Source organism: Electrophorus electricus, chromosome 19, assembly GCF_013358815.1.
Source record: "Electrophorus electricus isolate fEleEle1 chromosome 19, fEleEle1.pri, whole genome shotgun sequence".
In the NCBI taxonomy this organism is placed as follows: domain Eukaryota; kingdom Metazoa; phylum Chordata; class Actinopteri; order Gymnotiformes; family Gymnotidae; genus Electrophorus; species Electrophorus electricus.
In genome coordinates, this window is record NC_049553.1 from 901,840 (window position 1) to 922,773 (window position 20,934).

The 20,934-nt window shown below is 45.2% G+C and overlaps 3 protein-coding genes across 28 annotated transcripts in view; 1 reads left to right on the plus strand and 2 right to left on the minus strand.

Annotated features, from left to right (window-relative positions):
- Positions 1 to 3,616, minus strand: part of scrib (scribble planar cell polarity protein) — a 64,815-nt gene extending 61,199 nt beyond the window's left edge. For 8 of the 25 annotated variants that reach the window (XM_035519779.1, XM_035519786.1, XM_035519781.1 and 5 more), the window contains exon 1: positions 1,522 to 3,612. In XM_035519779.1, coding sequence (XP_035375672.1) covers positions 1,522 to 1,680 — 159 coding nt within the window. In that variant the 5' untranslated portion in view covers positions 1,681 to 3,612. Of the gene's footprint in view, positions 1 to 1,521 lie in introns of all 25 variants that reach the window. The other 17 variants (XM_035519799.1, XM_035519798.1, XM_035519796.1 and 14 more) reach the window with 5 other exon arrangements.
- Positions 3,617 to 4,617: 1,001 nt separating this feature from the next.
- Positions 4,618 to 13,743, minus strand: puf60b (poly-U binding splicing factor b). 2 transcript variants are annotated; one of them, XM_027029775.2, is made up of 12 exons: positions 13,662 to 13,743; positions 12,361 to 12,441; positions 11,886 to 11,981; positions 11,403 to 11,492; positions 10,208 to 10,258; positions 8,825 to 8,986; positions 8,585 to 8,677; positions 7,116 to 7,329; positions 6,201 to 6,391; positions 5,736 to 5,853; positions 5,290 to 5,576; positions 4,618 to 5,040 (listed from the first exon to the last, which is right to left on the minus strand). In XM_027029775.2, the coding sequence occupies exons 3-12, from the start codon at positions 11,964 to 11,966 to the stop codon at positions 4,741 to 4,743; spliced, it is 1,587 nt and encodes a 528-aa protein (XP_026885576.2). In that variant the 5' UTR covers positions 11,967 to 11,981; positions 12,361 to 12,441; positions 13,662 to 13,743; the 3' UTR covers positions 4,618 to 4,740. The 2 variants fall into 2 exon arrangements, with proteins under 2 accessions (XP_026885576.2, XP_035375634.1); XM_035519741.1 differs by lacking the exon at positions 10,208 to 10,258.
- Positions 13,744 to 14,513: 770 nt separating this feature from the next.
- Positions 14,514 to 19,368, plus strand: LOC113589909 (neuropilin and tolloid-like protein 1). Its single transcript, XM_027029781.2, has 9 exons — positions 14,514 to 14,598; positions 14,901 to 14,954; positions 15,120 to 15,251; positions 15,376 to 15,624; positions 16,917 to 16,958; positions 17,045 to 17,172; positions 17,421 to 17,649; positions 18,295 to 18,408; positions 18,806 to 19,368. Exons 1-9 carry the CDS (start codon positions 14,571 to 14,573, stop codon positions 19,324 to 19,326), a joined length of 1,497 nt encoding a protein of 498 aa, XP_026885582.2. The 5' UTR covers positions 14,514 to 14,570; the 3' UTR covers positions 19,327 to 19,368.
- The last annotated feature ends 1,566 nt before the right edge of the window (positions 19,369 to 20,934 follow it).

The following is a 20,934-nucleotide window of genomic DNA, read 5'->3' on the forward strand; positions in this document are numbered from 1 at the left end:
TTTTAGAACCAACATGCGATGTCTAATTGCAACAGTCCGAGGAACACAATCATTTTTGTTCATTTTACTTCAGCCATTCCTAAAATGTGATTATAGTTATAGGCTGATGGGCATCTGTTACCCAGGTGGGGAGCCCAGAGCGCTGGGCTAGGCTTCAGAAGATACACTAAGGGCAAATAAAGCTCCATCTGCTCCGACTGATGTAGCCAGCCAATGGGTGCACACCCTGGCACTCAGACAGTGATCACTACTCACCACAGCCTTGGTGGAGGAAGTCACGAATTAACTACACATCCACTGCCACCTGGGTCCTCTGAAGACTCAGGCAGACCCTGATGGCGTGGCGTAGCACGTCTTGAATATACGTGATCATTTGCCATCGACGAGGCATGCTTCTGCAGGTATATATTTAGCACATCATAGATGGAATCCACGGTGGACCCGCATGGCATGGCTGCGTAGTGTCGTTAGGCCGCAGTGTGTCATTAGTCCCGAATGACTAGCCGCGACTGGTACGAGCAGCTAAGATCACCTCTTGCACCACATGGTAGAAGCACCACAGTGAGACTCACCATATGGCACTGGTAGAGGAGCCATGGCCAGGTTCTGACCAGAGCAGCAGCTCACGGCTGCGTTCCACCGGGCGACGAGGTACTGATCGGGTGACTTTCACACCACTTCTGCGTTCTTTAATCTATGCTTTTCCAGCAAGATGCCGGAACAATAAAAAAAAAACAAAAAAAACAAACAAACCCTTGATCATCCCTAAAGAATAAAAAAATGAAAATGCCCATATAGTAAAACGGAGCATGACAAATTAAACTGCCCGAACTCCGTGCTATAGTTTTATTATCCGCTTTCAAACTGATCTCAAATCTCACTCGTTCTCTCCTCGCTGCAGGGCCTCCTCGGCCCGTTGTCTACCCACTAAACCCGTGAGATCTGATCTTCCTGTTTGCACCAGGGACGACACTTTATCGCCAGCGTTTATGGTGCTGTTCTGTCCGAAGCTCGCTAGCTATCCCGCCGGTCTATAAGCGCCTTCCTCCTACCCCGTCCTGGCAGACATGACCGGGAGTGCAGACTTTAAATGTTGTTAATGTTGTGCTCGCAACCTTCAGCCAGCTCTTGCTCGGGGCACTAACGACATGCAGTCCTCTCCCCAACGGCAGCGCACAAAAAGTCTCGGGTGAGCCTCGCTGCGCTTGGTATCGACACGGCCAAAGACGCAAAGTCAACACGGTCCTTCACAAATCCATGCGCACACCCACCTACTTCCCCAAAGACACTCTAGATTAAAAAGACACGACAAACGGAAGTCAGTGCACGGCAGAAACGTTTCAAATAGCTCCAGCAGTGGCTCCTTCAGTTCTCTTCCTCATAAGACTGTTACAGACCCGAGGCAGCGGTCCTGCCCGACCCGCTCCTTCAAACAAACCTCAAAATACTCGGCAGTAAAAGCCACCACCAACCCGGGACGGAACGGTCAGAAGCTCGGTACGAAGGGCTCCTAGCTCTCACCTTGGGCAGCTCTCGGAGCTGGTTGGCGTCCAGCAGCAGCTCCTCCAGGCTGCGGCTGTAGCGGTAGATCTCGTCCGGCACGCTGTGCAGGGAGCAGTGCCGCTTGTCCAGAGACTCGACGTGGCGGTTGCAGCGCCACAGAGGGATACACTTCAGCATGTCCGCCCAAGATCAGACCCTCCGCATTGGAGATGCTGGCGGGAGGAGGTTCGGGTCCGTAGGCGTGATCCTCCCCGTCCGGGACAGGGCTCCCGGGGCGTGTAGCGCAGACACTTCAGCAGGGGCGAGGCAGTGTGCTCATTGCATGCAGAGCCAGAAATCACTACAAACTATTTTAGTTCGGACAGATGTGTTGGTACCGCAAGGACAGCTAGAGCTCACATCTCCTAACAGGCCGTTAAAATAAGTCAAACCCGCGGTGTGCTGCTACACCGGCGGACCAGCTCGAGTAGCCAGCGAGCGAAGCAAACGCGGCCAGGCTGCGGGAAGATCTGAGCCAGTTTCGGCTTTTGTATCAACCGCTCCGGGCCATCACCCAACGCTCGGACCTCGGGGATTCATTCGTGTTTAACTAATTTATTTCCACCTGCGCTGAAGACACAATCGCTACAGAGAACGCCGTCCTGTAGCGACTTCAGACACTCCGTGCCGAGACCGCCGTCCTGTAGCTGGGCTTTTGCTGGGGAAACAACGACGCGCCGCTCCAGCTAACCGACCAGCATTCAACGACAATGTCCAGATTTAACCAGCCAAGACTTCCAAAAAGACCCCAAAACCTCGCGATAAAACAACACTAAGCCAGCTATGCGATTAATAAAACCGTAAACGAAACGCTAGCTGTTTGGCTCGGAGCGCAGCGGCAGGCCGGGCTCTCGTAGCGCGGCGTTCCTGCAGCGCCAGGCCGGGTGGTGTACGGGGCGCTCGGCTCGGCGCAGCCGGGTAGAGGACCTCTGCAGCCCGCGACGGGAAGTCCGAGACGACGCCAGCAATCCGGGGAAGGAGCGTCCACTGCGCCGTTATTCATAGGGCAAAAACGGAGCCATGCGCCAGCGACACTCCTGCCTACATTCGCCAGGGAGTTTCCTGCTTTGGTAGCCGACGCTCGGGGTGTTAAACTGGCTTCTCGCTCACCAACCCATTCGCAGCTCCGCCTCACGGTGGGACTGCGACGCGCTCCTTGCGCCCCTCCCGCACACACGGGGCTTCACCCCGCCGAGATGGGGACACCTAGCCGTCTGGAGGACTGGGAGCACACGCAGCGGTGCCAGTCCTCCAGTAGACGGGGACACCTAGCCGCCTGTGGGGCCGGGTAAACCTCTTCTGAGTAGGTCGGAACATTTTGGCAACGTTCAGGTATTGTTTTTCAGACATTCTCGTATGCGATATTGAAAATAGTGCTTAATTATGATGAATATTTCTACTGTTATTTCACAACACAGAGTGACCTGCTGTAGTGTGCGTCACTGACCACGTATACAAAGTCACCAGAGACGCTTGTTATACAAGTGCGCCTCCTACTGGTTGTGTTTGTGCGCTACCAGTATAATAGAAAGATCAACACAATCCACCTGTTTCAATGTGATATTTGACATTATACATTTGTAAAAGTTGGGACTCTATGAATAGTGTTCACGTTTCCCTCTACTTAAGACTGGGAAAATTATGAACCTGAAGAATGACTTGTATTTTTATTCCAACGTTTACCTCCGGAGCTTAACGAATTCCTGTTGATATGAGAAGCGCTTTATTCCGTGGGGAACGTAGAGGGCAGCTTCCGCAACACACCCCTTTCAGTATTTGAAATGGAGTAGCAAGGCATTTGCAAATCCGAAGTCCACCCTAACTTGTTTCTTTTCCCTTTTCTGTTGTTTATATATTTTTCGTTTTATATTTTTACTACACGATCCCGGCATCGATCTCGTCTCGGGGTAAGAAGGGCTTGGAAATTGTTTGAGACCAGTAGTCGCCTGCCTCTGAGGTCGGTGGGAAGCTGATTGTTTTACACCATTATTGAACACCACGACAGCTATTTAGCTAACGTTCAGTAGTATTTAAAATAAAAGTTTTGCCTGTTTATTCACTTTGCAAACTACTAACCGCATGCGTTCTTATTTGCTTGCTGGAGCGTACGCTTGACTCCTCAGCAACGTAAAAGCAGCTTTGTAAAGTCATCAGTATCAGTATTATTGCATATAGTTTGAAATATTTTTCATGGTCCTGCACCACAAAAAATATAGCTAATAGTGTTGGTCATCAAGACCAGTAAACGGTGGGTAACAGAAGAGACCTAACAGAACCTTTCCATGATGGGTTGTTGGGTATTTTTGGTGTTCATTGGTTTGAACATTTAAACAGGACCCAAGGACAGACTGCAAAATTATCTATCTGCTCGTTTCATAAAAATGAGTATATTAACGTTTTCTTGGTTGATATTCAGTTGACTTGATTTAACTTCTGAATAAGTAGGGACAGTCATCTGTTCCCAAATGTTAGAACATGTGACATATGTAGTCTATACTACATAATCTTATACTATATATAAAATATATATAATAAAGACTGAAGAACGCTATACCTCATGAAAGTAAAACCTTTTTAGAGAAAATTGATCTAACTATTCTTGACTCAGTCGGTCTGCTCCAGTGGTCTTAACTACTCTAATTAGCAGAGCCAGAACACAACCATCACAACACACTGCCAGTTCAGCTCACAAAGCTTCATAGTTTTGTTCCTCCAAGTGTGCACTTCACAATAAGAACTCTTAGCATATTTGAAGAATTTATTGGTAAATCCAGAACCATTGACTCCATTGACGTTGTGTTCAGAACCTTAACAGAATGTTATTGATGCAAAAACTGGTTTTGTTTAAAAATGTTTAGGTTTTTTTGGTTTTTTGTTTTTTTCGGGGGGGGGGGGGGGGGGGGGTGCTGCAAAAGATCCTAATTGACATTTAGAAAACAACTTTCAAATAACCATAAAAAAGGCAAAAAAAACAAACAAAAATTCACAGTAAGTAATGAGGGGGGAAAAAAATTCCATGAGGCGCACATATTTTTCTAAGCCAAATCCCATCAACGGGATTGTTCCCAATATTACTATTGACATCAATAAAAAAATAATTACAAGTTTAAAAGAGGCCCCAAACTCTAGCGACGGTGATGGAAGCTGAGTGCGTTTGAGCATGTGGAGAAAGGGTTGGTGGCCATTTTGGGGCAGTTCTTATGCAGAGAGGTCGCTGTTATTGAAACGCTCCTGATCATAGACCTCGGCCACGACCTTGCGACCTGCAAACCACCGGTTGTTGAGGGCTTGGATGGCCTTGTTCATCTCCTCACTATCAGAGAACTCCACAAAGATCTTGACGATAATCTCCGCATCCTCCTCCTCACCCTGTCGTTCCTGGTAGATGATGACCCGGTTCACGGCACCAAACTTCCCGCACTCCTCCGTTACTTCCCCTTCCAGGTCATCGTCAATGTCCTCAGGCCCCACCATGTTGCGCAGCACCATTACTGTTGACTACATTAAGAGCGAGAGAGAGAGAGAGCGAGAGAGAGCACAGTATTGAGGGAAACTGTGCTTTAACTAAAGTCTTAAAACATTCTCTTCCCTAAATTCTTCCTAAGCTTATCCTACACCTTAGTTGTGCTACCCACACCTTTCCCATATCAACTCCACTGTATCACGACTGCACTAGCCATCTAAAAATGCTTTACCCCAGTGTAGGATTTCAGTGGTCTAGTCCTTGAGAGAAGCGCCCCAGCTCACCCCTGACTGCGTGACGGTGGATCGGCCCCCTCCTCCTCCTCCAAGCTGCTCGTGCTCGCTCGCGTTCTCCTGCCCCATGGCGTCCTCCTCCCGTGGCTGCTTCTCCTCCACCTCCCTTTTAACCTCGGCAGGCGGCGCTGGAGGAGAAGGGGGCTGCTGCTGTGGCATTGTGGGCACTGGTGTTGCCATGGACACGGCGGCAGGCACGATGGGAGGCGAGGCCAGCACGGGGTTTACCAGGCCTACCTGGGGGACCACGGGCAGTGGTGGTCGAACGGGGGTCACACCTTCGAAAGGGAACAAACCAAGTTTGGTTTTTTGTCCAGTCAAACACACACTGACTGAAGTCCAAGCTGGCAAGAGTCTGAACGAGGCAATTACTTATTCTGAGAATAGTTAAGCAGTATGGCCATCCTTTGAAATGTAAAAACAATTGTGCTTCACACCTGTAATTAGGCCTGGGGCCTGGGCTGCCAGAACGGCCTGAGGGAGCCCCATCTGCTGGCTGAGGATCTGGGCTGGGGAGGCCAGCGTGCCCAGCACTGACGCGCCTGCTACAGCCTCCTAGACAACACGCCACCAGGGGGAGACACTGAGTTCACCAGCAAGAGATGCATCTTTTACGGTATAGCTGTAGGATTTAAAATCTGGATAAAATGACAACAGCTTTTGGCAAGATTTCTGTTTTTGGATGTCTCTCTCATTCCAAGACACTGATAAAGTGCAACATCTTTTGAATTTCCATGATACAGTCATGCATTTCAAACCTTTAATAACAGAAATAAGCAATTGCCTTTAGACATTCATTGTAAATGTATTTTGTGTTAATGGGAGGAAAGGTCACCCCTGGTAATGGGTGTGGCACAGTAGACGTAGACACAGGAAGTAAAGTGGTGGGGCGGAGTGCTCACCTGGGCCGTGATCTTAGCGGTGGCGGCGGCGGCCGCCACAGCTGCGGCTGGGGGCAAACCTCCAGGGGTCGTGGGGGTCAACAGGGGCATGGGAGGGGTCACGGCCTTCCCCACCCTCAGGTACTGTCCTCCCAGGTCAAACAGGTTCATGGAGGACACAGCATCTACCGCTGACTGGGCCTTTTCATATTCTATTCACGTGGAGAGACGGACAGAGACATGAAATAAAAGCAGTTTCATTCTCAAACTGCCCAAAGTCAGTGGAGTTTCTGCCTGGGAGCATCACGATGGCCGGCTAGGATCCAAATAGATCTTTATACATGTTGAGTGTCTAAAAAGCAACTGTGTATGCCTACCAGATGCCAAAGTATTTGATATGAGAATTTGAAGATATAAAACTCCACCTGTTAGAAAACATATGTTAGACAACATATAGCTGTTGGCTATTTCCTGTGTTGAGTTCCAGTTATGCATTAAGCCTAGTCTAGGCATAATGGTGACTCACCAGGTGAAATTCTTAGTACTGGCTTAGACTTCGAACTAGAGAAAGTTCTAATTGCCTAACTTTTTGCTACAGCCAGCCAGAACTACAACAAAACTACAGATTAACAGCTATGTAATACATCAGTAAAGAATAAATGCACCTTTTGTTCGACTGAACATTCTCAGTCAACAAATGCAATTAAAGTGCAATGGCCAATGAAAATAGAACATTTAAGCTGTTGAATAAGTTTCTGAACCCCTCACATACTGGGATCGTCATACTGACCAATCCTGAGTTGACCAGTTTCCAGTGCTTGACAGAAATAGTGGACCCACACAACCCACGCGAATGCAGTTTCCTCAAAACCACACAGATTTTAAGATCGTGCCGTGACCTTTCTCCCGTCCTGTGAGTGCGGTGAGACTGCTCACCGATGAAGCAAAAGCCCTTGTGCTTCCCTGTGGTGGGCTCCCGCCCCAGCACGCAGCCTTTGATCTTGCCAAAAGCCTCAAAGACGCTCTTGATGTCGTCGTCAGACAGGTCCGGATGCACGGAGGCAACGTAGATGCGGTTGTAGGCACGCGCCTCCTCCGCCAGCTGGTCGATGATGGGCTGCGCCTGTCCAATGTTACCTGGCCGCCCCACCTACAGCACATGTACCAGCAGAGGGGGCTGCTGAGCACAGCTATATACCCACTGTAGATGGGTGGGGGTGTGGGTGGGGGTGTAAGATAATGGGGCACCAGAAAATGTGCTTCAGCCTACCTGGCAGTTAAGTCTGCCTGTAAGCAGCAGCTTCCTCACACAATTAAGCTTTCATATCTGACCCTGCTCTAGTCATGTATGTCTAGACTAGAAGAAAAATCTATGAACTTGTGAGCACCAACCACTTAGCTAAAGTTTCCTTTTTTACAGTGACTTCACATAATGTGCCCAAACATTTAGGTCAACTGTGCTGCACTGTACTAGGACACTACACCTAGTGTTTAAGGCTTTAAAACAGACAAGAGTATTCCTTTAAATGTCATTCAAATGCAATGCATGAATGCCTGTTGTCTAGTACTAAGCTAGCCATTTGAGTTACCACACTACTTCAAAACCAACCCGTGGAAGGGCCCAAAACACCAACGATGAACACCAGCGGGAACTAGACTACGGTCTGTCAAAAAAGCAACAGTGACTGTGCCCCAAGTGGCTTTGTGGACGAGCTGTGTTTTGGAGAACAAAAGTCTGTTGGTTCGCGCTGTACGTGTGCTACAGGAGGGGCGGCCAAGCAACACCAGCCAGGCACAGCCCATCATCAGCACATTCAGGGCGCGAGAGCGGCGCGTGAGCATCGCACGCACTGTGCGAGGACCCCATGTGCTGTGGTAACACACGTGCCCCCTGCCTCAGCTGCTCCTGTGGAAATCAGGGCTCCAAAAAAACAAAAACAGAAGCCACATGGCACACACAGGTTACTAGATGGATAAACACACAGGACAAATGACAGCCTGGGGGAAAACATGTCCACACACGCAGAGAGAGAGAGCAAGGCCTGCAGACTTGTGTCTCCCATACACACAAAGCCTTCAAGAGTGGAGCACAGAAGGGGAACAGAAGTGAAGCTTAAACTCTAAGAGAAGTGGGCAAGGACATGCTCCGCGCTCTCCAGCTGCTGCTGTTCTGAAAGCTGCTCAGAAAATGAAAGTTCACAGGGAAAGGGCACATGTTATGGGGGATAATACATAGAGTTCAGTAGATCACTTACTACCAATATAGTCTGAACCAAATATCAAGATTTCAAGACGTGACGGAACAATTTTGCAGCAACTCGGCGTGCTAGTTTTAAACTTAAAACAGTGTCTTTGACAGGCAGTAACTGTGTATATAGCCTGTATTCCCCTGGTTCAGAACCAACCTTGATGTTCCTCCCACCCAGCATGACCGAATTCATCTGCTCCAAGGCAAGCTGAGCTGCCTCAGGCACCTCGTACTCCACAAAGGCAAAGCCCTGAGAGAGAGAGAGGAAATATTATGGAAAAAAACCCCTAATATTCGCTGCTCAGGTTTACTGACCTGCCCCAAGTTCTACATTCACCTACAGTCCATTTAGGTATCCTGTTAGCAATCAATGTGTCAGAAGGAATAGAAGACATGCCTTGTGCTTCATGGTGACTGAATCCCAGGACATGTCGATGCTTTTGATGGGGCCAAATGGAGCAAAGGCCTGCCGAATAGTGTCCTCTCCGAGTTCGTAATAGATGGAACCCACGTAGACACGGCACATGATGGCCAGAGCTCGCTGCCTCTGCGCTGCCACCTGGTGGTCAGGTAGGAGAGAGACAGACAGAGACAATGCCGGCTGCTGAAATGTGTTGACGTAAGGGAGACAACACAACAAGCCAACCCAAAAACGGCAAAATCTTGACTAGTTTTAAACCAGTAAGTAGCTCCTAGTTTTAGTCCTCTTCGGTTTTCATATTCTTAAGTGTATGAACTTACAACTTAAGCAGAAAAGCCACGGAGTCAATTGAGAAGATGCAGAGAAGCCCATTCGCTCAGTTTTAACAGTGATGGAGCAAGCTCAGGGGTTTTTACTGTGGGCCTGCACAGCACACATTTCAAAACATGTAGTTATGACTAACCTGGAGTGCAAGGATTCCAACAACACTGTCAACATGTTCAACAAAAAAACCACACCATCACAAAACACTCATATGAGCTGATTCACTAATGCGAGCTGATATCTGAGGGGTTTCCTTGATGGCTTTTGGACTTACGCTGCAAATCCTTAAGAAAGGTGGCTCTGAGCAAACCACACCCTAATAGTAAATGATGTACTTTTTTTTTTTTTTTTTAATTACCAAATAGTTAGTTGCATGTGTTTCATTTTGGGTTGCCGTGGTGACTGCTAGCCCTCTTTTACATCAGACCAAGGTGCCACTGATAGTTCACAGCATATTTACAAAGAAGACATGGATTTCCGACATCCCCAGCACACGACAACAGCACACGCACGCACGCTTGCAGAGAGACACTTGCTCTCCATGAAATTTATCTGTGTTAATGAGCTCCAGAATGTGTTCACACTAAGTGATGCAGTGATGGTGAATTTGAAATGACTGTGGTCCCAGGCTGTTTAACAGCTGCTGAAATATTCCTAAATGCCCCCAATTCCTTCTCTCACCTCTGCCCAAACACATGCATTACAAAATCTCAGTGTGAGCCTTGACAAATATGTCCCAGAATGCATAGGCCTCAGATAGACAGATGGATAGAGAGAGAGAGAGAGAGAGAGAGAGAGAGAGAGAGAGAGAGAGACCTGTAGGCCTACATCCTTTGTGATGAAATGGGTACACAAACACATACACATTTCATTCTCAGCAAAAGAAAAAAGCCATGTCTGCTTTTGAAATATGCTGAGGCCAATGTCTGGCCATCAGCTTTGAAAATCTGGCCTGGTAAGTGAGTCTAAGAAGGGTAACAGTCATTGTACCAAAATGCGCACAGAGAAAGAAATAGAGTTTAATATTCTATTGACCGATTGTAAAGGTGAGAGAGGATCTCCAAAGCCCATAGTCACTGCTGCCATCTGAAACACAGTAAAGATGGAAAAGTGCTGAAAAGTACGTTAGATATTTCTTTTTTCTTTAATTTCTTTTTTCAACACAAACATCAGATTCCAGACAGAAGACAAGTGAGACCTTGCAGCTGCCAATCTAGTGTGCAATTGATCAAAAGGGTGCTACTTGACCTAAAGCCCCACCCATCTCCCACCACTATTATTAAACTGAAAGGATCACATCATCACAGATAAACAACACATGGGCAAGGCAGGAAGTAGAAAGCGAAAAGGCACTATATATATATATATATATATATATATATATATATATATATATATATATATATATATATATATATATATATAATTACTCCAAATATTTCACGTGTAAGTTAGTACTCCAAATATTTCACGTGTAAGTTAGTGAACTGGTATGCAATCAGGAGTTACAGTAACACTGAAACATACTTGCTCCATTTACCAAAATCACTATAAAAATGAACTGTGATGGGGCAACAAAACTGGCACCATTAGCTGGACACATCAACTATTAATTCATTTGCTTGAGACATTTTAAACTGCTGCAGGGATCAAGAATGGAACTTTATCATGGAAAAACCTGAAATAGTGTGGCCAATAAATATTTAACAAATGGTGTTTTTTTTTATTTATTAAAGTTATTACCCATATTACCCCATGATGTACAAGAGCAGTTGGTTTTTTTTGTTTTTTTTTTTTAAACAAACAAACAATCTACCCTACATATCAAAACCACACAAAAATTAAAAATTAAGGGAAGCTCAAAAAGCCCTGGAAGCTCTAGGATAGGCAACATTCAATACAGGCCAGGCATGTACAGTTCTATCAGTCACTTTAATAACTTTTAGCTCTCCTCCCAAACCTCCTGTTCATCACTGCTTCATGTTTAAGAGGTCATCACAGCTGTCTCATTAAGCTATTAAAGCTCGTTTTTCAGGTCACAAAGAATTTTATTAGGTTAAGTGATTCAATCCTAGACTGTCCTAAAAATTCAAGCCAACAGGGGGAAAAAAAAAAGAAAACCCACTAAGAGACATACAAGCCATAGACTTAAAAAATAAATAGATGACTTCTGTTTAACCCCCCTCATGGAACACAGGTCTAGCTTGAGTAGCGCTTCAACTGGCCTCACCTGCAGGTTGGTGAGCTGCTGCTGCTGGTGGGCGATGGTCTGTTTCACCAGGACACTCTTAATGCTCTGCTCCATGGCGTATTTCTTAGCCTGCGAAAAGACAACAGCAGCGGAGTTAGCTTGGGAAGTGCAAGATCAGCCGGTATGACTGGGACATCGAGTTACTTTAATATCAGTGGTCATAAAATCAACCATAAAGCTTGAGTTATACTTAAGATTCTATAGCCAAAGAGATACTACCATACTAAAGTTGACTGAATGAAATGAACCTGAAATACTTTACATCGTCATAAACATAAGAAAAATACCATATACAATCCATTACATAAAAAGATAGTTATAAAAAATCTCAAGTGGTAAGTTCCACATGACAACATTATGCATCGCACCCTATTTTTATGAAAAGTGTGCATTATACTGCATCTAAGAGTAAACAGCTACAACAACAGCGAAGCTTAAAGCGGGGGAGGTGGGGAGCGGTACCCTCTGCAGGGCCTCCTGCTGTTCCGGAGTGAGGGGCGGCAGGCCCAGTTTGGAGCCCATCCCTTGTCCATTCTCCATCATCAGAGCTTTGCCTCTCTACAAGGAACATCGAATGCAGAAAAGCCAATTAATAAGCCTGTTGCAGTCACCCGTTTAATCCGATGCGTGGAAGTGGAACTGACTGCCCACAACTTCATCTATTTATCCCGAAAGGATTTATATGGTTAAACAGTCAACAAAAAAGTTTCTAGGTGAAAACCTAAAATAAATAGCAAGTTATTTAGTATATTCTGTTTTTGGACATTACGGGGATTTACATGCCAAACCTTCCGCAAATTCACAATAACAAATGACGAAAATTAACTGTGAATAACTGGTCTTACTGGAAGCGATAATCCAAATAACCAAAGCAGTGGATAATCAGAGAGAGAAAAGGCTTACGAAAACAACTCTAATCAAACAAATGACAGCTTACCTACGAGGCCACACTTCACTACGGACCGAGAGACCTGCTTGGAGATTTTGTCCGATCGCTCACTTACAGTTGGTCAGTAATCTGAAATAAACGACGAGCATCTAGACACATCACAGGAATAAACACCTCAAGTGCGCTACGGCATAAAACGTAGCAAAACGTGTCTTTGGCGACTCCAGCCGGCCAGCCTGGCGGAATAAAGACTGGTGCGCAACGCTAGCTACTCGGCTAGCCAGTCGATAGGCCAGAGGAGCCCAGGACGGGCGCGTTTCTCACCGCTATCCAGCTCACAAATCAACATTTGCCGTTAAAAGGGGGTTTTGTTGCTGGGCGAATCTTAGGCGACGCGCCGGGCAGCTAAGCTAGTTAGCGTTAGCCACCATGCCGCCACACAGCCAGCGCGAGCTCCGAGAACCGTTAGCGGCGCGAGCTCCGCTGCGCTCAGCTCAGCTCGAGCGCGAGGGGACGCTGCGAAAGGGCCTCCGGTTTAACGTGCTTCAGACGCCGTCTCGCCTAGGAAAGGGCCTCCGGTTTAACGTGCCTCAGACGCCGTCTCGCCTGGGAAAGGGCCTCCGGTTTAACGTGCCTCAGACGCCGTCTCGCCTGGGAAAGGGCCTCCGGTTTAACGTGCTTCAGACGCCGTCTCCCTCGCACGGGAGCGTACCGGTCCACGCTGCTGAGACGCCTCACCGCACTGCTCCGCTCGGCCTGAGCTCGGGTTTGGGTCCCTAGCTAACGCTGGCTAGCGTTCGCCAGCTCACAGCATCACCAGACGGCTCTAACCGGGTTTAGCTCGGCCTTAGCTCGGGTTAGCTAACGCGGGTGTGTGTAACCCAGTGCTAGACGCTTTTGGCTCTGCACGGCCCACTAAGGTTAACAAGTTCGTGCGCTTGCTAGCCAGCAGGTTCCGGCAAAACTGAATAAATTCTAACGCCAATTGTCCCGGATATGAAAAGGTCTAGATTTAATATACGCGTTTGTCGCCAGCAGCCTTTAAAGCCTGCGGAAGGCTAAGCCATATCCGAACCTAGGATTTAACATACGTGTTTGTCGCCAGCAGCCTTTAACTCCTGCAGAAGGCTAAGCGATATTCAACCCCAGGCGCTGGCTAGGAGACAATTAGCTAGCTAGCTATGCTCCGATGTTTGTCGCAGGCCTTATTTGTCTGCGACTAAAGACAAAGAATGATTGCAATGTGAAGCTGCATAATCGATTTCGCGTATGATAAAAATGACAGAAATATCTACTCAATGACTGGAGCCGCTCATTTAAGCGAACACAAAACAGTTAATCATCAATACCGCAATGTCCTGTTGCCGCCATGTAGGTTAGCGTTCGCTCCTGATCCTGCACTTCTTCTCTCCTCTCCGCACTCCCCACCGCTGCTAACACGGCACACGGGCGCCACCTACCGTATTGCAGAGACTCTAAGGACGTCACAGTTGAAGTGTGTGGTTTTGTAGTCCCATTATCTTTATTCATTAGTGTTATTTATGCTTTTGGGAATTTCATTAAGTAATCATAGTATTTACAATTGTCTCGAATACGACAGTGATTAGTGAACATGACTCAGATATAAACATTTTAAGAACATAAAATGTACACAGCATGTGGTAGATGTCTGGACCGTGTGCGTTGGATTTCAGTAGTTTGATTGTGAATGTATGCGCCCCCGCAAAAAAAGTTCCTGAATCAGTAGACATATTCCAAGCAGTTGATACACGCTTGAGAATACAGTTCTTTATGCAAAAAAAACACAACAGCAACAAAAACATTTTGCCACCAAAATAACCCAAAAATACTGATGTACATATGCTGATTAAAAAATTAAAACATTTAAAAATCGTATCTTCCAGTCTTCTGTAAGTTTATGTGTTAAGAAATGCATCTTGTTCATAAAAGATTCGCGTTTCATAATTCGTCAGGAATACTATTAGCCTTTACTATTATTATAGAATTACTCTTGTCCCCGTTTTCCTAAATGTACGCGAACCTGCTGACAAGTAATTTAATCCGCTCCGTCTCCACCTTGTTTCCGCTGTAGTGAGTTGAGAATCGCCAACTCGTTCTGTTGATTCGGTGGACATGTAGCGCTGTCACTTCTGTCTCATAAATGACATTACTGCGCACCCAACAATGTGTTCGGCACCAAATCTGACATTGTAATTTGTATTTTGTGGAATTCAAAATTGGAAACCCCGAACCGAGCCATGGTTTCGCGTCGAAAATTGCTTCTTGGTAAGTTATTGATACAGTAACACCCAAATCTAGGAATGGCAGGGTAGTATTTTTAAGAAAGTTGCAATCTGTATGCAATTATTTCATGTTTTATAGTATAAAATTACACTGAACTAAACAAGAATGTATTTCAAATACTTTCCCTCCTTTATTTCTTGAAGCACACTCAGTATAGTTGAAACAGCTTAGTGTCTTTGCTGCATTGTAGTGAATCATCAAACAACATGAGAAATGTAAGAGTTCTGCATAGTGAAAGCAAATAGCGACTAAGCTGCTGATCTGCTTTTACGTTGTTTCTGCAGCTCTCATTACACTGGTCTCCTCTGGAGCACCTATGGGGTCAAAGAAGGCTACAGGTACCACCAGTCATGCACAGTAAAGCCTATTTCAGTTTAACGAGAAAGACCCATGGGTCCCTTTTGTACTGTGGAATATCTACTTGAATTTTAAACACAGTCGTTTATCTTGGTATTCCATAAAACTCTGGTCCAAAGACACGAATCACTTACTGTGTATTTCAGCTATAAACAACTCTGGGGTGACACCAGGTCTGTGTGGCACCTGGGTTAAAGAGGCTCACGGAGGGTCTTTCACATCTCCTAACCATCCTGACCAATATCCTCCTGACAGAGAATGCAGTTACATAATAGAAGGTAAGTGTGCAAAATACTTAGAGTATCAGCAACTGTGAATGGAGGTTTCGCTTGTGTGCCTGCAGTCTTCTCATATGGTTCTATAGGTTGCATATTGTTGCTTACATCTTATATGTCATTTCAGCTCCTCCGAGACAATGTATCGATTTGTACTTCTATGAAAAGTACTCTATAGAGCCATCATGGGAGTGTAAGTTCGACCACATTGAGGTCAGGGATGGTCCATTCAGTTTTTCCCCCATCATTGGCCGATACTGTGGACAGGAGAGCCCACTGTACATCAGGTCAAGTGGGCAATACCTCTGGATTAAATTTGTCACAGACAGTGAACTAGAGGCCACTGGCTTCTCTGCAAGATACAATTTCACTCAAGGTAAGAACAGCGATTACAGTCATGTGACTGGCATACAAAAGAATAGACCTTACAATAAAAAAGTGGAAAACAGACCCTAAAACAAAAAAGAGGAAAATAGTTTTCATGAACAAATAATTGAAGTAGGCTCAAATGAGCGAAACCTCTAAACTTCTATAGCCAAAATGATATAAATACACTTAGCAATTGAGTTAGTCTCTTTATAAACTCATATGAAGCCATTTGGAATAAATTAACCATCTACAACGATCAGGGCATCTTATTCCACCAGCTGAGTTTTGAAACATGTTTTGGTGATTTTTGATTACTGACTAACTGGACAAAGATCAGTGTCATTTATCTAAACGCTTATCCCAGATATCTAAAAAACCCTGACCAAAAGCATCCTTCTGCCCTCATGTAATTGATATAAAAATTCCACAAATGCGGTACATTATGGACTATTTGATGCATCTTGCGTAGGTTTTCTTGCAGACACAGTGCACGGGTCAGTGAATGAATATGTTCACTTGGAACGCATCTTGCACATAGCTGCACACTGCCTGCCCTCCAAGGGCATGCAGGTTATGATAAACGTAGAGCTCATGGCAGTCCTGCACGTGCTTACTTTGTTTCACCAGCATACTGAATAATCCATGCCAGACTGCAGTGAAGATAAGAAACCATGAGAGGATTAGTGAGGATCTCTGGGTGAATTTTAGATTGAAATCCACCAAGGAATTTTGAAATATTACAATACTTTGTATACAAAAGTACTTGGCAATGTATTTTGCATTTTAGCATTAATCTTACATAGAAAGAAGGATCAAAAGTTCATAGAAATCTATTAAGGAAAAAAGTTATTCCACCAATTCTCATGCAATAGGGCAACCTAATCTGCACAAATCTGATTTGAGGATTATTAATCTACATGCAATCATGACTGTGAGGCCTCACATCCTCATTTCTGATTCTCTAATCCTACAACACAGTTATCATGTAAGAGAAAGACGGTGATTGCACTGAGTTCTTTCAAGGTTGTGCAAAACCTGCACAACATGCATTAGCCCTGAACTGATGTTGCTTCTGCTACTGTTAGTCTGAACTGAGAATGCATGGCTACCATTAATTTGTTACATGACCCCTGTATCATTTGTGCTTTAATGCTGATATTGCGTGTCTTAACCTTTGGATAACATGTTTAATATGCCCTTGGGAATTCTCTTAGGTAAACGTATATTTAACTGCTTAACTATTTTAGAATCCCAGTCTGTTTCAGTCCTACACTATGGAACACTCTGCTCACTCTTCAGATCCTGATTTTAAAGACTTCAACATCCCCCTGTCATTGTCACGTAAGTCCAATCTTACTCATCCCAAATGACTCAGCACTCGTTAGCATGGGTGATCGTTGGATTCCTGGTTTTCGTTGGTGTTGCAGCATGTGAGTTTGAGATGAGTGGGCCTGAGGGAATTGTGGAGTCTGCACTGGTGATGAAGGAAGTTGGCATCATGCAGACGGAGGCGGTAGACTGCAGGTGGTTCATCCGCGCACCGCCTGGCTCAAAGGTAAACCTCCCCTCCCAGAATACTCACGCTCTTCCTTCCTGTTTTCCTGTCACACTTTAGGAGGCATATTACAGAATTTTCCATGGCTCAGGTAATCATACATAACATTCAGGACAAATTTCCAAGGCTAGTCCTAAATTTAGACTGAAAATGATTTGGAATTGTGGATCTCATTGAGGTATGAACTATGTGTGTGTTGGCAGCTCACCTCTTACCCCACCTCTCGCCCTGCCTCTCATCTCCTGCAGATTTACCTGCGCTTCCTGGAGTACGAGATGCAGAACTCCAACGAATGCAAGCGCAACTTCGTGGCCGTGTATGATGGCAGCAGCTCCGTGGAGCACCTGAAGAACAAGTTCTGCAGCACGGTGGCCAGTGACATCATGCTGCTCACGGCGGTGGGCATTGTGCGTATGTGGGCAGATGAGGGGAGCCGCAGTGGACACTTCCGCATCCTCTTCACCACCTTCCGAGAGCGTGAGCCACTCCCTCAACTCATCCGCAGTATTTGGCCACACTAACAACCACACTAAAATGCTAGCAATGTGAACTTGTTCAATGCTAGTGCAGTGTTCTGGTTCAGTGTTCGGTTCAGTTGCTCAACTCCAGGGCACAAGTCCAATTTCCGGTGGTAGATTTTGGGATCACTGGCAGTTAGTTGAACACCCCGACTCCTAGTTAAAGGGAGAGTGAAAAATCTGTACCTGGATCCTGAGGGCTGTTACATGAATATTTGTGTTCATATTCTATGGCATAAGTTAACTATATGTGATTACATTTATGGTATTTAGCTGACGCTTTTATCCAAAGCGACTTACAATTATAACTGAGTACAACTTGAGCAATTGAGGGTTAAGGGCCTTGCTCAGGGGCCCAACAGTGGCAACTTGGCAGAGGTGGAGCTTGAACCAGCAACCGTCCAAGTCAAGTACAAGTCAAGTACCTTAACCACTGAGCTATCACTGCCCCTGATTACAAAAAAACAGGGCTGGATTTTGCATGTGAGGTCCAGATTTGAATACCTCTGAATTAGTGTTTTCACATTTTGATGTCTGCACATAATTAAGGCTGCCACACCGGCCATGCGGCACTGACAGTATTCCTCTTCTGTATGCTTCATAGCGCCATGTGACGGAGATGCTTACTTCTGCCAAAGCAACATGTGTATTAACCACACACTGGTTTGCAATGGGATACAGAACTGTGTGTATCCGTGGGATGAGAACGGATGCACAGGTATGCTGCCCAGTTAGTATATGAAAAATTCCACACTGAGCATTACACTGACTTGCTATCATTCAGACATGCAAAAAATCCTGGAAAACAGTTCACAAATGTGAAAAACATAGGTTTACGTGTGTAGCTTTCATCTTTGTATAATGCATCATGCTCTAATTCCAGATAACAATTTTCAGATTACACTGTTAGCAGTTTCTCACTAGAACCAGCAACCAGAAAATATCTGCATTCTTATCATTGTATCACATATTTTATATATATATATATATATATATGTGTATGTATGTATGTATGTATGTATGTATGTCAGATTTGATTAAAGGAAGCAAGAAGGGACCCTTTTGCAGAGCTCTGGTCTTATTGCAATGTCTGGTCTCATTGCATTTCTACCCAGAGAAAAGGAAAGCCACCATCTTGGAGACCCTGGACAGCACCAATGTGACCATTATTGGCATGACCTGTGGTGTAGTGCTCCTCCTGCTTACTGCGTCCATTGTCATCCAGGTCAAGCAGCCGCGCAAGAAGTGTGTCATGAGCCATGACAACTTTGACCCCGGCCTCCTGCACCAGGCCTTGGAGCTGCCCTGCTACGAGCCATGTACATCGCGTCTGGGGGCCGGGGCCCTGCCAGAGGATTTCCTCTGGCTACAGCACGCGTCCTCCAGATGTGTGCACGGACACCACTGCGGCTCCAGTGGGCGAAGCAGCCACATCGACCTAAGCATGCATGACACAAGTTCTGACCTAGAAGAAATGCAGGCCCCGCCCCCACCATTAGCCCCGCCCCTTCTGCACCACACCAGCCCCCGCAGCCAAGGAAGGGTTGTGGTGATTCACAGCTACTTGCAGGATGACGCTACCGAGACATGCGAGTTGCACAGTGAGCTGGAGGATGAGCCATCATGCAGCATATGATAGTGGGTATGGACAAGCCCATTAACAATTTAAAAAATAATGTGATTTGTTGAAGAGCTCATCAGCGTATTACGACTTTCTGTGAGATTAGTATTGTAAAGGTCATTTGATCATAGAAGTCATAGAGCAGCCCTACTGTATATCAAAATACATTGATTCTTTTATCCACTGATATGTTTTGTATTATTTAATTACAAGTCTTAATGTCTTGACATAATAGTGTATGTGGTGGAATATGCCTGCCAAATTTATTTTAGACTTTTGGTAGTACTGCACTATATATTTAATGCGCCATTTAGGATCATAATGGCTTTTGAGAGCCAATGTGATTGTCAATGGAGTAAATGGCATTTATACGTACCACTGAAACCCTCCATCCATTCATTCACTCAGTGAGGTGATCGAAGACAAGCATCACTGCCTCTGTATATTTCACATGTATAACAACCTTTTAGTTCTTTATCTTTTTATGCATGCAAACATGTAGACCTATGTGTGTCTAGATTTTGTTTGTGAACTTTGGTAACTTCTTTTTCAACTCTGCCCACATGGCTTTTGGTGTTCCAGAAGGTTTCATTTTAGGGCTTATACTCCTTTCACTGTATATGCTTTCATTGGGACAAATAATTAGGAAGCATGAGGTCAGTTTTCACTGCTATGCAGACAACTTACAGTTGCCTATGAAACCCAAAGATAACTGTTACTTAATGACTCTCAAGAACGGCCTTAAGGACATTAAGGATGATTCCTAGGTTCAGTACAAGATCACTGTGGCAAATCTCTAATTGCTTTGGGTCAAAGCACATAATCCAACCTCATCATATCTCCGTGATAATGGGATTAAAAGCATTTAATCCAACCTCATCATATCTCTGGTAATGGGATTAAGTGCAACCTCATCATATCTCTGATGTTAGAAGGAACCTCACTGTTTTATATTTGAAATATGTTTATTATCTATAGTGGGGAAAATAATTATTTGATCCCCTGCAGATTTTGTAAATTTACCCCCTTACAAAGACATGAACAGACTATAATTTTCATGATATGTTTATTTTAACAGAGAGCGACAGAATATCAACAAAGAAATCCAAAATAAAAACTTTAAATAAAGGTTATAAATTAATTTGTATTTGATGAAGTGAATAAGTATTTGATCCTCAAACAAAACATAACTTAGTACTTAGTGGAGAAACCCTTGTTGGCAAGCACAGAGGTCAGACGTTTCTTGTAGTTGGTCACCAGGTTTGCGCACGTTTCGGGGGATTTTGACCCACTCCTCTTTACAGACACTCTCCAAATCCTGAAGGTTTCGAGGATGTTGCTTGGCAACTCAAAGTTTGAGCTCCCTCCACAAATTTTCTATGGGATTAAGGTCTGGAGACTGGCTAGGCCACTCCAGGATCTTAATGTGCTTCTTCTTAAGACACTGCTTTGTTGCCTTGGCTGTATGTTTTGGGTCATTGACATGCTGGAAGTCCCATCCACAACCCATCTTAAATGTTCTGGCTGAGGCCAAGAGGTTCTCATTCAAGATTCTACGATACATGGCCCCGTTCATCAACCCCTCAATGGAGGGAAGTCTTCCTGTACCCTTAGCAGAGAAAC